This window comes from Oryzias melastigma, linkage group LG17, assembly GCF_002922805.2.
Source record: "Oryzias melastigma strain HK-1 linkage group LG17, ASM292280v2, whole genome shotgun sequence".
NCBI classification, from domain to species: Eukaryota; Metazoa; Chordata; class Actinopteri; order Beloniformes; family Adrianichthyidae; genus Oryzias; species Oryzias melastigma.
Window position 1 is genome coordinate 34,491,954 of NC_050528.1, and position 17,996 is coordinate 34,509,949.

At 38.4% G+C, this 17,996-nt stretch overlaps 1 protein-coding gene across 4 annotated transcripts in view; it reads right to left on the reverse strand.

The window, feature by feature from the left end:
• The window catches only part of LOC112138784 (contactin-associated protein-like 4), a 146,155-nt gene that overhangs the window by 77,862 nt on the left and 50,297 nt on the right, over window positions 1–17,996 (reverse strand). For 3 of the 4 annotated variants that reach the window (XM_024261422.2, XM_024261419.2, XM_024261423.2), the window contains exon 2: window positions 13,223–13,336. In XM_024261422.2, coding sequence (XP_024117190.1) covers window positions 13,223–13,336 — 114 coding nt within the window. The remainder of the gene's footprint in view (window positions 1–13,222; window positions 13,337–17,996) is intronic. The other variant, XM_024261420.2, reaches the window with a different exon arrangement.

The following is a 17,996-nucleotide window of genomic DNA, read 5'->3' on the forward strand; positions in this document are numbered from 1 at the left end:
ACAAAAAAAACGTAAGCAAAAAGCTAACTTTAATCTGTTAAGACCTACAAACCAAACCCTGAAGAACTGATATGAATTTGTGTGCAGAACATTGTGATGATGTGAAGAGGATCCTTTATTGTAATCTTTGTGACTTTGTGGTGGTTTTGTCCATTATTTATTAATTTTTTTTTGAGTTTGTCTTTTCTCTGCCTGATTGTCCCCTGAGTGTACACCAGTGTTAGCTTGTCCTAGACCAGAGGTCTGCAACCTGCGGCTCCGGAGCCACATGTGGCCTCCCCCTTGTGGATCTTTGGTTAAAATAAAATGCTCTAATTAAAAAAAAAGTAACTGTAGAGCAAAAAGGAAGTAGTAAAGTTGAAGAAAAGTAAATTAACTTAAAGTTTATTAAACTCATTCACATACAGTTGAAGGACGGTATGAATCGTTCAATGAGGATCGTAACCATGGTAGTTGTGATTCTCCATTAATCCATCAATCCTTTGTAATTTATTAACATTTGAACTTAATTTTAAACTTCATTTGTCACAGAAAATCAATTTATTGTCCTTAAGCACAATCAGAATTAAAGCTACGTTAAGTTATAATCCACTGGATTATTGAGAAGATTTTCTATTTTTGAACAAATTCAACGATTTAAAGTGTGTCTCACTGGTTTTGATATATGGTGGGTGTTACTTAATTTGCTCTAATTTAGTTTTTGTTGGTTTTATTTATGAGTTTGTGGCTGAAATGCACCAGAAACAGTAAAATAATTTTTTTTTAGTCATTGATGACTTTACACATCCTATTACATTCCTATTTCCTAAGGTGTAGGATGTCTTTTATTTTGAAAGTAAGTTATAAAAAGCTCTGTCAAAAGTTATAAACTAATTTATATTTTGAAAAAAAAAAAACTATTTTCTCTTCACATTTAGTTTTTATTTATGCCCCCCCAAAAACCACAATTGTTTATTTAAATGTATCTTGGCCCTGCGACAGACTGGAGACCTGTCCAGGGTAAACCCCGCCTTCGCCCATCAGCAGCCGGGTTAGGCTCCGGCACCCCGCGACCCCGAAAGGGACAAAGCGGTCAGGAAGATGGATGGATGGATGGAAATGTATCTTGTCAGTAGCAAAAACATAAATATAAATCAGTCTCTTCTTTTTCTAAAGGGTGAGTGAAGACTTTGTTGGTCCAGAAATCGACCCGAATGGCTCTTTGAGTGTTGAAGGTTGCAGTCCCCTGTCCTAGACGTGGCTATTTGTGTTTTCAGTAAAGACGATGTCTTCTTCCTGATGAACTTCAACTATGAAAACCCTCCTCTAGTCCTTTATCTGAGGCATTCTTGAATTTAGAAACTTGCTTTGGAGGTTATACAATTTTTACAAAGAAGAAACTTAAGTAACTCAGTGGATGTAACTTGTAACTGAAAATGAATCCTCGTCGACCTGGTGGCAATCCAAGTTTTAAAGAGCCAAACGCCAGAGCTAATAAGCACTTGACTTTTAGATGCCCTGTGAAAGAAAAGCGGCATAAAAGCACATCTGACCCTTACTCATGACAATTAGACTGTGGAGAGAAGAAAGAAGAAGATCAGAGGCAGGCTGTCTAAGAGGCGTTGCAAAGATTTCCTGTGTCCAATCTGTCAAATATAATTGAAACAGAGGTGAACTGATGGCTGACGGGCTGAACTTTCTCTGTCACGCCTGTCCTTTTAAATCAAATAAAGCCCCATGGTATCTGACTCCCATGCTGGCTCTGAGAATGAAGCAACACAACTCTGACCGGAAATACAGCGGCAGTTCAAGACAGTCAGGGATGAGGTGTCACCAGACATTTTTCTGGACTGGTTGGATTCATTTAAACATTCTTTCATCTGCTTTTACTGAACTGTGTCAAGAGATTGTTACTGTGTTATTTCTACATTTATTTTGTGTCAGAAATTTGAAAGTTTAAATGTTAAAAAACCTAACCTAATCCATGAAGTCATGCAAACTCCACACATTTTAAAAAAAAAAGACCAATCAGATTGCTTTGAACGGAGATCAAAAGATAATCAGAGTTGGACATTAACTCTTTAAGCACAAGATCTTTAATATACTGTAAAAGCTCACGCCGCTTTTCTCCTTCAGGATCTACTGGAATGACGTTGATCGTGTTAACGGTTCAAAAGTTACAGTAATTTAAGGAACATAAACACTGGAGCTCCGGTGTTAAAAGGGTTAAAACAAAAACACTATAACAAGCCAACATTTTAAAAGAATGATGTGATGACATTTAATAAAAAGATTACAAGTATTTGTATTTTACCACATTTAAAAAGAAGTAATCTAACATTTGTATTTAATTATTTGCTTTTCATTTTCACATATAAAATTCAAACATTGCACAAAAAAAACATCAACCTATTTAGAAACATGTAGCACAGCTCAACTCTTTGCTAAAATGACACTTGAGTCAACTGAGACTGTTTAACAGCAGTTTGAAATTATAAATAAAACGCATGATGTGTTACAATAAATAAACCAAGCAAGTATGTGCAATTCAATTTGTTTTGCTGTATGTTTTATTGACTTAAACTAAAGAGCCCTGAGACCATTGCTGCAAAAAAGTAAATCTCATTAACTGGAATTATACTAATTGATCACTTTGTCTATTTTTCTTGATTGGTACCAAATTATAAAAAGAAAATGAGGCTCTAGGAAGGTTTGTGGACTTGTATAATCAAGTTAACATTATCTTAATTGTGTGATTATGGTTAGCCAATATGAAGTGTAGTTTTAAATTATTTTGTTTATAGGAAAAAAACAAAACCTAATTAAAACTGCTATGGGAGAGTCTACATGTAGTACATCCATTACCTGAACTGCAAATGAACACATCTGAAACTAAGTCTTTATTTTAAAGCAGAGCCGTGTTAGTAACAGGTGAAGAGGAAACCCAGTCAGCCTTCCTGCTTTACTGTTGTGGTGAAACCAAGCTTGACATGAAGCCACTGGGGTCATCATGTGGACGCATTGATAAGTAAATACAAGAGAATTAAATCATTAATAATGCACTGATATTCCATCTGACAGAAGCAGAGGAGACAGATGGAAGCATGAGTGAAATGAAGAGTCAAGCAGAAAGGAAAGAAAACAGAAGCTTTGGAGGCAGCGAGCCGTGAGCCTGTGATGTGGGTCGAAAAGTGAACTGGCAGCCCTGCAGACAGACGAGTAGCTGAAATGGAAAGTCATGCCCAGAGTGAGAGCTCAACATTTGCATGAGAATAGCGAGTCTGGATGGTAATTTCAGCAGCCTGATAACCTGCCAGTTGGACTGACAGACTAATGGGCTCCGTGCAGCAGCCGGCTGGCCAGCGTGGGATGTCTGCTGCAGGCATGACATTTCCGCTCAAGCTATAAGTGTAACTGGAACTTTGAACACCCAACATCCACACAGACATGAATCAATACTTGATTAGTCGGGCATCTGACCAACTTCTGCTGCGGGTTTTAAATTAAACAGTGTTTATCAATCAAATTAGTTTAGTAGGTGATTATAGGGAAATAATGAAACGTCCTAAAGGTTATTGCAGCAGAATTAATGGAGTAATAACTGATAACTGTCAGTTTTTGTCTGAGAAAGAGGACATTTAGATGCTATTAACATTGCCACTCTGACTTAATTAGTTCTTACTGATGGAAAAGTGACTACAAACACAAAAACGAATGCAACAGAGCTAGTATATTAAAAGACGATTATCTGTAAAGAAGACTGGTGGCGAGAAAAGAAAAAACTGGTTGCACAGTAAAATTGTTCTTTAAGGCAGTGTTCCCCAAGCTTTTTCAGGGCACAGAACAGATTCAATTAGACAATATTTGCACAGACTGGTCTGAACGGGGCTGAAGTTGGCATTTTTAAGCTTCCGGCTTCTGAAAATGCATTTTCAAAATAAAATGCTACCAGAAATTTTATTTCAAAAAGTTTAAAAATATCAGTATTTTTTTTTTTTTTTAGATGAGGAAAATTTAATAAATCAAATTGTTAATTTGTAAAGATTCTACAAAGGAAACATTTTTTTCCCATAGAATGTCTCAATCCAGGCTTCGATTGTCTTTCAGCACAAAAAGATTGATCATATTTTGTCTTTACATAAATCTTCATTTGTTGGGTATTTTTTTCAACACAAAGCAAAGTTTTCTGTGCTAAAGTTTTTAATCTTAATTTAGCCAGGATTAATAAAGTATATTGATTGATTGATTGATTGATTGATTGATTGATTTAGCCTACAAGTTTCCACAAATCATCAACTCTGTAAATGTTTGAATTTTGTGATGAAGATTTTCCCTTTAAAGTGGAGGCTAACAACCGGACGCTAGCTTCAGCTACGTCAGACTTTTAAGGTGTGATGGATAAATAAAGCAAATAAAATGATGCTATTGTCGTAAAACTGGTATTTTCTAAATATAATATAAACATGAATCCACCATGTCTCCAACTTTATTATCTGAGTGTGAAACAGTGGAGAGTCTGTCGTCATGTATCAGTCAGAGCGGCTTGTGCTACATGAGAACAACCTCTTAATATTCTGTATGTCGAGGACTCCTGGTTCTGTCTGTAAACAGCAGCTTTATTGTTCTTTAAACTTGAAGTCTCTCATTCAGTTTCCTCACTGACTCTTTTCTCCCCAAATAAACCTTCTAAATATGTTTAATTGCTTGGCTTTTGTTAGCTTTGTGCTACTAGCTTAGCAATCCAGGTAGCCATACAGCTGGTCACTTTAAGTCACATGACCAAGACGAATGTTGTAAACAGAATCCGGCAGTTTTTCAAAATAAAACTTCCTGCAGGATCAGAAAATAAACTAATAATCAAATAATGTATTTTTTTTCTTCTTTCTGCGGCCCGGTACCAAGTGACCCACAGACCGGTACCAGTCCACGGCCCTGGGGTTGGGGAACGCTGCTTTAAGGTGAGAAGAAGATGTGAGAATGAGGAGAATTCTGGAAACAAACTCATCTCCACTCAGTTTCTGTACAGAGCATTCTAGCACCCTTTTTCTGGGCCAAGATGTAAAAGCGGTTTGACAGAATTCAATACTTCTGTGTTCAAAAGAAACAGCTGTGAAGCAGAAACGCTGCATGTGAATCTTCATCCTTTCTTTGTGCCTTCACATATTTATTTTGACTGAGATAAGATGCAGTAGAGACATCAAAGCAAACATTTGTAGTCGTTTGAGCGAAAGCTCCTTCTACTTGACATGCTGTCATCCCTTGAGGAAAAGCGCTGGAGGATGATGTTTGGTTCCGTCACAGACTCTTGCTGGTGTTGGATCTAAACAACGCAGCAGAGAGCTTTGCATCTTTGACTTTTGGAGTTTTATCTTGGAGATCTGTGGTCACAATATTTTGGTGCTATACAACAAAACAGCTCCAAAGCATTGTCTATGAGATGAGTAACCTGTGTGACTGACCTGTGTGTACATGACGGTCAGATTCTGCACACATTTGTTCAATGCTTTTGTTAGTCCCTCAGCTGTTTTCACCTATAGAATAGGAGCTGATATACGTCTGTGAGCATTATTCAACAGTAATGATAAAACTTACATCCTAGATTGAATGTGTTCCTGTGAAGATTGATCCCTTTTTATTTATTTTACTCAGATTAAGCAATGCTCTGTGTTTTCTGTTCAGGTAATGTTCTCTTTTCAGCTCCTCTGCTTCCTTCATGCTCACATCTTCAGCTGCCACTCAACTCAGCTGCTTTGTGTTGAAAATTACTCCTAATGTTAATTAAAGCTTCATTTCCTTGGCTGATCACTTCCTGATTCCCCAGTTTTACTTGATATAGTCATGCTTCAGGATTTTTTTTTTTTATAGTTTGTTTTTTTTCTGTCATTTTTGAATTAATTCAATACATTTTCCATTAACCCAATCACTATGTATCCAATTAGCAGTCAGTAAAACATTTTAAGAGATTTTGAAGTTGCGGAAACGTTTTCCTTTTTTTCATTCTACTACAATAATATAATATATTATTAAATATATATTCTTGTCAAAAAGTAAGTGATTGATCAAATTTAAAGTTTTACTATAAATTTTGTTTGTTCGAGTTCAAGCAATTCTCAATTAACCGTTTAACACCGGACTAATGTCTAGTAAAAACTGAAACAGACAAAAGCAGCTTTGTGTTGATATGTAACACTTTACAGTGGTGAAGTTTTGGGGAGAAACAAATATTCAAGTCCTCTGATATTTGAGATCTGCTCCTGAAAAGTATGAATATCTGCAATGCTCAGGATCGCTGATTTGTGATCTTCATGAATATAGTGGAGTGTAGTAAAACAATACAATTCAGACACAATGTATTTATTGCTCGGAAATGCAAAATGACGGTGAAACTCCCCATTTTCTAACTAAAACTATCGAGTGTGTTTTTGAAGTTGAAAAAATACGACTAAAGTTCTGCTTATTGAAATAAGTTCTTAAGAAAAACGAATTTGCTTTACCACTGGCGCTTTAGCTCCAGTGTTCTCATCATTTTAACTCTTCAGCCAATGACAAAACTAACGCTGGTCAATTCCAGTGGATTCCAAAGTCGAAAAGCAGCCTTCCCAGTCATGAAGTGATTATATAATCACTGTGAATCAGCTGATTCTGCAGCGGAGAAAAGCGTCTTTTCATACCGGCTTTGAACCAATATACGTTTAGAGCGTAAAGTTTTGCATTTCGGTGAAAAGCCGGAATGAGAATCAACTGATTCACTGTGATCATGTGGACGCTCAAGAATTTACTAAATGTCAGGAGTGTGTGCTAAGAGTTAAATATAACCTACAATCTGAAGAATAAAATAATAAATATGAATTTAAGAATATTACAAAAAGTTTTTTGCTGTCAGTCCAGATGAGTGTTTTTTAGTTGTTCCATTTTTATTGCGGAGTTGCTGTGTCTTCATTTACTATCTTCTTGTCTTCGATCTGCTGGAACTGTTGTCTGCTAAACTTTGAGGATGAAAAACTGTGGAGAATATTTTCAGCATTTGTAGAATGATCCAAAACAACAGTGATGTTTATGTTATTTTAACTTGCTGAAATTAATTGGAAAGTTGACCAAAAAAAAAAAACTTTTGACTATGACAAATGACAAGTAACATTTCTTTCTATCTAAATCTTTGTATTTTTATCAGTTTTGTTGATTCTTAAATTCTGTTTTGAAATAAAGCAATTGGTGATGGTGATTTAATACATATAATTGTAATTGTAATTCTCCAGCAGGTTAATGCATACTGATGCCCTGAAGAGAAATGTTTATAGGGCTTCCACCAATGACTCTTCCAACTCCTCAAATCCACAGAGGCAAGACCAAAGCACCTCCAGGACCAGGACAATCCTAAGTGTCTCTGACAGACATGACTGGGTTCTTCTCCAGCTCCAGTGTTCACACTTCAGCAGCTGTTTTGGTTCATGTCATAGTGAGCACATCAGAGGTCAGTGCGTGGGGCAGGTTGCTCCTGTTTCAGCAGCAGCACATCTCGAGAATACAAGCCAACACCTTGATGCGAGCCCACAGGAATCCTGTCATTTCCAGGGCGTTGATAATCTCTGTTCATTTAGAAAGTAAATGAAGTGAAAGTGAGTCTGCTCCTCTGAGAACAAGGGGAGGCAGGGCATTAGCAGCACCGCAGCACTAAGAAATGAGATGGAGGCTTTCATTTATTCATTGATTTCTTCAGCAAACAGGCCGGACGGTGTGGGCTTTGCACCCTTTAATACAGACTTGGATGGAAATGTGACTCAAATGGCTCTCCTGACCTACCAGCTACTACAGCGAGATTTGAAATATGCAGCAGTGGAATGAGAGGTCAGCCTGACTGATGATGCTGTCAGCTGTACAGTGGTCATACATTACATTTCCACTCAGAATGACTGTATTCCATCATCTACTCATAATTATTACTGATTGAAGACCTAATCTACAGTGATGGTAGTAAGGCAGGTTAGTGCTACGAGACTAATTCATCAATACAGTACAATATGATCCAGTTGCACGAGGAAACCCAGACTGGAAATGTCTGTTTTAATTCTATCTGCGAAACATTTTGCTTCTTGTTAGCTTATTTTCAAAGTTGTTTTGTTAGTTTTCATAAAAAATAATTTGCTTGTTATATATTTTTTTCTTGCATTCATGTAGTAATTGTTGAATTTCATTCATTTACATCCTTCACATCTGAGCTCCTTGTGGTTTCTCTACACAGCGACTTTACATTCATTTGTGTTCATGTTATTTAGATTTTTGTGTTTCTTCATTTTGAGCAGAGGTTTCATTTCTATTTCAAATGTATCTTATTTCAGCTTTGCAGTTTCAAATAAGAACTGTCCCTATAATGAAGCAAGCTTAGCTTCTTAAGCCTCTTTAAGACATTCTTTCATTACCCAAAATAGTCTTAGGAGATAAACCAAAACAATGAGCTGCAAGATGCTTAAATGTTTCACAAAGCGGTGGAGAATTACACATTTAGAAAGCCTTAATCTCTCTGTTCCTGTAACTATTTCAGGAGGTAAAAACCCCTGATCCACGTCCATTTGCAAAAGCAACTTAAGATATTCTACGATCTTGTAAAGAAAATCCATTATTTTGAAGCAGTTTTATGCCTGTCAGAGAGCAGGACCAACACAACAACTCAGTGCTCTGATAGAAGAGTTCCTGTCCTCACAATGGAAGATTGTAATTCTTATTATTAAAGACTCTAACAAAGGACGGGGTCTTTAAGAACAAGAGTTCCTGCTATTGACTGTATGTGAGAACTGGACTGAGTGGCCCCTCCCCCTTTATGTTCCAAACAGGAAGTACCTGCTAGTTCCAAAAAGCCAAAATCTCATAGACTTCTCTTGACAATTATTTCTCAGTTAGATTTGTCAAATGACTTGCTCTGATGCTTTTGTTTAAGATGTACTTGATAATCCTCATTTTTTTTCACATTTTTTTCTGTTGCAAGTTATTCAAGTGATAAACTGGACAGTCAGATGCTTCGGTAAAAGTTATAGGTCTCTTCAATGGACTTTCAACAAGCTCACTCCTGATTGGGGAGAGTGGTTGCTATAGAAACTTTAGCCTCGTTTCCATTGAGCGGTCCGGTACTATACGATTCGGTCCGGCATTTTGTGCATTTCCAATGTAACAGAACCCACTAAACAGTACCGAACCGCACCTCTCGGGGGGCTCCCATCTGTTGTAGGCTCATTGAAAGGTGGTTGGGGCGGAGTTGCTGTAGCCACCCGTTAATTGCCATAATAAAGTCATGACAACATTAGAAAGTGCCAATTAAGTGATCATTTAAACTAACGTTTGTAAGGATTTGGTTTTTGCAATTTCAATTCCACCCGCAATCTTCTTTCAAAATAAATAAAAGAAAAAAAGAAAAAGAACCAGACGAGCTGCTGGTTGACCTCCATTGATGTTGCTTTTCTAGTTGTCGCACTACAATAACACAATGACACACTAGCGGTCTACACCACACATGTGCCTTGAAAACAAACCGCTCAGTGGAAATGAGATTTAACTGAGTGGAAATGCTCACCAGAATAACCTGGACCGTACCATTCCTTACCGTACCGTACCGGACCGAACCGCTCAGTAGAAACGAGGCTTTTGACTCAAACCGACTTGGACCAATACTGACATCATCTGGTCTCACATGTCAACGTCTATATTATGAAAAGGACACTGAATTGACCTTATTTTGTTAGAACAGATGTTAGCCATTTTTTTATTGGTGACGTACCACTCACTTGGTTCAGTTCTCTTATACTGTCATGATTTCTGCACACAACTGGATTTGCAACCACAACCTTCCCCACCCACCTTCAGGGAGTAGTTTACTTATATATGCAGGTTTGCCACACTTAGGAGTGTAACTATTATGACACTTAATTTAATTGTATTTTTTTATAGAATTAAAATTTCTCAAAACAACTTTAGTGACACACGACTAAACAGAAGGATCTTCCATCCATCTTCTTCCGCTTCATCCGGGACCGGGTCACGGGGGCAGCAGTCTAAGCAAAGATGCCCAGACTTCCCTCTCCCCGGCCACTTCCTCCAGCTCCTCTGGGGGGACCCCGAGGCGTTCCCAGGCCAGCCGAGAGACGTAGTCTCTCCAGCATGTCCTGGGTCTTCCCCGGGGCCTCCGCCCAGTGGAAGGATCTTAAAATATGAATACGTCTTCCAGGATTTGAACCAGGGTCTTCTTTCTGTGCAGCCCATGAGCTTAAAATATTTTTAAGTGAACTTATTCCAAAGGTCTTAGTAATAATTTTTTCAATCGCTGAATTTTGTTTAGATGCACAGTAGTCAACTATGAAGTGGTCAACATAAGGAAATATTTGCTTATTTCTTTTTAATATCTGATTAAGTCACGTTTTGGAGGAAAGAAAAAGAATTACAACAGTCAGTTCTCTGGCAAAATAGCTCAAATTCAACATCCAGCTGAGTTGAGTTTACATCCACGTCAGCCAGTTTGTCTCCAAAAAACTTTTCAGAGCATAGTTGATCAGCACAGTGCAGACGGCCGACAGATTGGACCGCTGCTGAATTTCTCCGTGCTCAGCTCTCTTTGCTTTTCCAGGTGGTGAAAATCATTCAGATCCAGATTAATCCCACCTCACCCTCCCAGCAGATTCTGGGCTTTGATGTTGAGATAAAGCTGCAAAGCCACAATCTTCATTTTGTCAGAGCCTCACATCAGCTTCCAGCAAAGGACTCCCAGGTGACTGAACAAACACCATTTTCTCTTGTATTTCTCTTTTAACACAAAAGGTAGCCACAATGGAAGGAGGGAAAATGAAGCAAGCGCTGCTTGATCTCACTTTTGTTGGCTACATTGACAGATGCTCAGAGGACGTTTGCATTTGTTGTTTGGGTCGACAGTTCAGATTCAGAAATATGTGACATGAAAAAAAAGAGATGAAGAGGTAAAACTACTAGGTTGGGTGTTTTACACTAATTGTTGACGATCTGACATTGTGTAGATCTGTTTTCTACACACAGCTATTCATATCCACTTTTTGAGCGAAACCGTTCTCATATTTTCCTCACTAAGGTGCATCTAAAAGTCTTAATTTTTGTCAAAAAAAATCAAAGAAAAAAAAACAATGCACCTTATATATATATATTAATTCTTGTTGTGCTTACTGATGTCCAAGAGATCTTGAGAGGTACACAGCACCGTCAAAATGTCAATCTGTTTTTTTATTTTTATTTTTTATGTGTTTCAAACAACTTTTTTTTTTTATGCTAATATGCTATTATGGCTACTGTCTAGTGCAGGAATAGGCGACTCCAGGCCTCGAAGGGGGCAGATATCCAAGCCCCACTAATGACTGGTTACCTGGTTCAGGTGTGTCCAGCTAATTAGAACATGCCAGAGCAGAGGATGTTGGAAAATATGGGTGCCTATCCCATGTTCTAGAGGTATTGGACTGTATTTTTATTACATGTTACTAACAAGGTCAAAGCAATGTTTGTTTTTTTCTTCAAACAAGGGTTGTGTGTTATTATGAATACGCTAACACAACTTCTAACTTCAAATCTCTTTTGGGGTGGCTGTGGTACAGTGGTAGGTCAGTCGACCTCTAATCAGAAGATTGAGGGCTCGATTCCCATGTTGAAGTGTCCCTGGGCAAGACACTGAACCGCAAATTGCCTGTGGTGGAAGGTTGGCGCCAGTGTTGGGCAGTGGAGCCACCATCAGTGTGTGAATCTGTTTGTGAATGGGACTGTAACTCTAAAGCGCTTTGGGCTTTCAAAGAAGGTAGGAAAGCGCTATTTAAGTATAAAGAATATCAGGATTTTTTTTCACTGACTTCCTAGTCAGCTGATGCCATTTCTCCATGCAGGGGCATGTAAAGAGGAAGGGGGGTAGCCGATTGGCTGGCATGCTCTCATATCTCCTCCCAGAGATACACCAAAGCACTGCAGCGCCTCCTTTTGGCACAAAAGTTTCCCACAACGGTCTTGAGTTGACAGTTTTTGTGACGAACTAGAAGAGTCACTTGACTGGATAAAAATCTGCAAATACATGAAACTGCGATGAATGAAAGCCAAATAAGCGGGGGAATACTGTATCCAACAATTTGACTGATTTTGATTTTCAATTACATAGAAAATGTTTTTGAATTGTAGGAAAAGAACTGTTTACTATGCAGACCTTTGATTGGCCCACTATTCAGAGGCCGTCTAAACCAATAACTGCACAGTGGGAGGAGGATGATTTGTAAAAATAAGAAAGTTCAAAAGTTTTAGTATTTAAAAAAATTACATCTTGTTACACATCCCTACAAATAATTTCTGTGATTATTTAGTTTAAAGTAAATTTAGGGCATGAATAAAAGCACATATTTCAAAAGACTTTTGGCCTGTTAAGCCAATCCTCTTTTATTTTTATTTATTTATTTTTTTATAAGCTGTCCTCCATTATGTAGCTCAAACTAATTAAAACTTCACAGCCACCATTCTGTCTGGGACAAAGAAACTGTACTCGCTGCCACCTGATATAAATATGCTGGAACAGGAAACAACTCTAATGTTCTTTACAGCCAAAACACTTCTCTGATGAGCATCTTTATCAGAAATGGACCACATTGCACTTGCATCTTCTGACTGACTAAACAGCAAGATATCTGGCAAATGTGTAGGGATGCGTAACTGGAGGCCGGAAATTGTCGAACCCTTTCTTTTATCAGTTTAGGAACTTGTGCTGTTACTTCTTCAAAGTAGTACAACCATGACTCCTAAAAGAACAGACTGAAAAAAATAATCCTGATATATCCTATCCCGCCTTCTGACCCACTAATGTGGCAAATCAGAACTAGGTCATTTATGCAGGAGGTCGGCGAGTTCTTTTTGCAGACTAATATTTAGAATAAAGTTTGACCTTTGAATCATTTTCATAGCAAATAAGTAATATTATCAAAAAATGTTGAATAAAAAAATCTCAGTCCTCCTTTAGCCCTTCAAAGGTGAGATTAGATAAGTATGTCAGTGCATTTGGAGGTGACTCAGTAGCATTAATGTTCTGTTTTCACATCTCTCTGCAGGGAGGACGATCTGCTCATTTGAAGCAGGAATGAAAAATGTTCATAGCAAGATGATTTTAAGAAGAACGTTTAGTAAGTAAAAACAGACAAATAAAGGTGTGGATGACTCAAAATCAGATAGTATTTCTTTGCTGTAAGTCATAAATATTTGAAATGTTTCCAACCATCTCTCCTGTTGAGCTTGGCGAAGCCTGGCGCATGGCTGCTGGACAGCTGAGAGGAGCTCCTGAAGGAGGACGGCAGCAGGCTGGCCACCAGCGGACCGTCGCACACCTCTGCTGAAAAACAAAGCAGAAAACACCGGCACGGTTACGGCTTTGCATGCACGCAGCACAAAACGCCGCCGTTTGGCATCAAAATTCATGAATACATGTGTGTTCAGCAGGATGCAAGCCCTTCTGCAGAGATAAAAAACACACCGAGTGTTTCACAGAGCCGAATAAACCACATGGAGGGTATCGACAGATCTGATGCTGTGGGAGACAGATTAGTCTCCATATCTTATTCTGAGGAAAAACTGCAAACAGAAAACTCCTATTTTGAGAAAAACTACCTTCTATCTCTAAACCATCAAGTTTCGATTCATTCAGGGAGACTTAAGGATTCATCAGATAACACAAACAAGCTGCACTCAAACAGAATCCACTTTCTGAGTGATGCAATTTAAAAACTGTAACCTTCTTGCAGCCTTTGAAAACACTGATGAAAACTGTGTTATTTGAGTCCCTAACATGTTCTTGGGCAAATTTCAGAAGATGGAGAACACATATAAAGAAAGTTCTACACATTCTCATTCCCAACTCATCATTTATGGACGTACTATATGGTTCGGGCCCCCTCCAAATCACTTTTTGACGTTTTGGGGTCCCCAATTCGTTTTATGATGTGCTGGCTGTTCCTATTAAATCAGGGGATCCCAACCTTGGCTAAGAACTGGTACCTGACCAGGGGCCCCTTGGTACTGGGCCACAGACTCTAATCAGGCGTCTCCAACTCTCCATACAGGAATGCAGAGTGTGGATGGACCAGTACCGGTACCAGTTCCATGTCTATTACCATGTCCAGTACCCCTTTCGGTACCGTGCCCGAGGGTTGGGGACCCAAAATGTCGCAAAGTGTTCCAGAGGGGGCCCGAACCATACGTCCATTTATGATGAGTTGGTAATGAGAATGTGTAGGTGAAGCACCAGCAGACTAAAAATGTCAGCTTGCAACTAGGGGTGTAGATCGTTACTTAGGCGGAGATCTGATTCGATTCACAAATCAAGCTCAAAGATTCACGAACCACCATTCTTACGTTCTATTTTTATTTTTGTTTCCATGTGTATGTCTTTTTACTGGAAGTATGAAAATTGAGATTATATGTATTAAATCACCATAATTTATGCCTTAATTTGGAACAGGAGATCAGAATCCACAAAACTGACAAAAGCACAAAGATTTAGATAGATTTAGATTTCTAAGCATTACATTTAGTCAGTGTAAAAAGTTGTTTTTTTTCTGCAGCAGAATTAGCTGATTCACATTGATTACATCCACACTTCACTGCTGTGTAGTGCAGTAAATCAGTGCGAGGCGGCTTTTCTTCGTTTCAGAATCCGCTGGAGTTACGTAAATTGCATAAACTGTTGGGAAATTACCATAACAAAAGAAAGTAAACACTGAAGCTAAAACTCAGCTGTTACAGCTAATTCGTTTTTATCAGAAGTTATGTCAATGAGCGAAACTTCAGTCTCATTTTTTGAAGGGAAAAAAGCTGTCGCTAGTTTTACTTTGAAAACAGGAACCTTCACCGACAAAGATTTGTTTACTTCCGGTGACATTAGCGGCGCTCTTTTGGTTTTGTTATAGATCATAAACTTAAAATCCAACGTTATTCTGTATTTCAGAGCAAAAAATACATTATTCCCAAATAAGATTTTACTACACTCTACTATATGTATAAAAATCATGAAACAGCAATCTTGGACGTGGAAAATATTTGTACTTAAATTTTCAGGGGCAGAACACGTTTTTAGTGGTGTGAGAGTAAACATGATTTTAGATCAGACAAGCATCGTTCATGTTTATTTTCACGAATATTACATTTTGTTTTATTGAGCAGTTTAAATATTTCTGGAAGAACTACTAACTTCATTCTCTGAGGACACAGACAAAAGCAAATAAGAGAAGCCGCACACCAGAAGAATATAGTTTGTTTTATGAGACCATCTTCTTAGTGTACCCAAACATAATTCAATCCACAAATATACAGTCAGGTTCATGAACACAAGCTCCATAAATATTCAGTTTTCCACTCGCACTGCAAACTCCGAGCTGAAGCCAAACCAGCGCTGCCTCCATCTAACGTCTCTCTGTTAATGGATGCTGTTCTCCTCAACCACGGAGACAAGAGCCAATTACAGTGATTCAGAGTGAACTTCGATCCGCGGCCAGAACTCTAACAGGGATTGAGTTTCGATTACTCTGTAAACATTAGCACCTCTCAAACAAACAACACAAGCTCTCATCTGCCTTCCTTTCCAGTCTGTAGAACCTCAAATATATTTTGAATTAATGTTTGTCTTTTGCTTTGTTTAAAAAAAATGAACTTAAGAATTTTTTTTATTAAATCATTCAAGTTAATTAACATTTTTATGACAATCTTATCAACAACTGACTCCAAATGTATTATTAATTTGTGTCCTTCAATAAATAATTTCTTGTTAGATCAAAAGCAGCGGGAAATTTAAATTCACATTCCACATTTATTTTTTTATCTTTTGCCTGAGAGCTAACTGAACTGGTTTTAGCCATGAGACAGAAGAATAATGTGGAAAAACCCAAAAAGTTTAAAGGATAAAATACTTTTTTCCATCACTGTAAAGCTACAAGTACGGAAAAAAAAAAAAAAACTAAACAAAGAAATTATTTAAGGTTACGAAAAAAACGTTAAAACGTTTAGTCCAAATTGACTATTTTTTCAAACTAATCAGTCCCTAAATTATTGCATTGTCTGCACTATAATGCATATTTAAAAGTCTTTAAAAAACAACAACAGTTCGTCTTATAATCCAGAGCACCTACATTCATTCTGGTTGTGTTTACTGATGTTAAGGTGACTTTTAGAGGTCAAAATGTCAGTCTGCTGAGAACCACCTTCTCAAAGTGTAAAAAATTCTGTTGATAAGTGTAACTTTTTTCACAATTGTCATGTTTCCTTTGGGTGAATTTATTATCGCAATTCCAGTTGCACAATTTCATAGTCAGTGGAAATGCAGCTACTGTCTGCATTCTTCTCATTTTCTTGTCTTCATATCCTTACGTGATGACAACCAAACAACATGTGGCACCGGTCCGTTACTGTAAGGCCCTGTCCACACCCAGGATGAGCTTGTGGGATCAAAGAAGGGTGGAGACTTTGGAGACTTAAAAAGCTGCTGGTTAGTAGAAAAAAGGAATAAGAATAAAAAACAATAAAAATGAGTCTCTTTGTATTAATGAGGTGAACATATTTAAAAACTTCAGCTAAAGCAATGGTGGCTCTCCATCCATGTTCCTGACCGCTTCTTCCCTTTCGGGATCGCGGGGGTGCCGGAGCCTAACCCGGCTACTGATGGGCGAAGGCGGGGTACACCCTGGACAGGTCTCCAGTCTGTCTCAGGGCCTCAATCACACACATTCACTCTCACATTCACACCTAGGGGCAATTCAGAGTCACCAATTCACCTATGAAGCATGTTTTTGGACGGTGGGAGGAAGCCGGAGTCCCCGGTAAAAACCCACGCATGCACGGGGAGAACATGCAAACTCCACACAGAAAGGTCCCAGCTGGGACTTGAACTGCGGCCTTCTCGCTGTGAGGCAAGAGCGCTAACCACTGCGCCACCGTGCAGCCCCATGGTGGCTCTCTCACCAAGGAATTCTTAGGTACAGGGTGGTCAGAACCATGGAATCATTTGGTCTGTTTGTTTTCACGTACCGGTACTACTCCTTTATCCAAAGTGGCATACTGGTACTGCTCATTTGGGGGTACTGTGGCTCAAAAATAATTGAAAAGGAAACAAACACACAAAAAAATGTTACATTATGTTGAATTTGGTTTAATAATGTGAATTCCATCCACCAAGTCAGTCTCTTATATTTGAGTCCTCCAACAGCTACACTTTGTAACCAAACAGTCCTTCAAGTTATTTCTCATTTCATATTTCAATAAAGTATTTTACTTCTTCACTAAACTGTTTTCACTGTCCCAAAGTTAATAATGTAGTAGCTTGTTAGGATTCACAGTGTTGGTATTTCACGATGCATGTCCTTTCACTTCTGCTCTAGTTTGCTAAAAGGTCCTTCTGCATTCAAACTGTTGCTAAACTACACCAGGGTTCACTTTGTTTCACAAACACTATTTGAGAGGCAGACTGAATTTCACTTGTTTGAGCAGCACAAAGATGAGCCTTAGGACCTGCTGAATGAAATGGACAACCAGAAAGAACCAGACTCCAGGGCAAACCCGGTTCAGTGGTCCTGATGCTATCTATGTGGGAATACAGCAGGGGTCTCAAACTGGACCATTTGCGGCTTCCAAGTTGATATTTTGCGGCCACTGCCCTAATATAAAGGATAGCTTTGTATTTGCTTTGTGATGTTTCAGCTTTATACTTAAAACTTTGCATTGCTATTGTCGTTGGATTTGGTCGTCAGAAAAGTCCTTAGCAACAGTTGCTAGCATCATTAGCTCCTGTCGTTTCACAGGACACACAGGAGATTCTGTTTAGTAGTACATAGACATGAACAAATGTTCAACAAACTTGTTCAGTAGATATAGAAAGTGGACACAAAAACATATTTTTGGCACAAAGGGAATCCCATACAGCCCAGCATCAACCATGGTTGCAGACGCTGCCTTCAGTGGTTCCAATTCAGTTTGAGAACCCTGGTATAAAGTAAAATGATACTCTG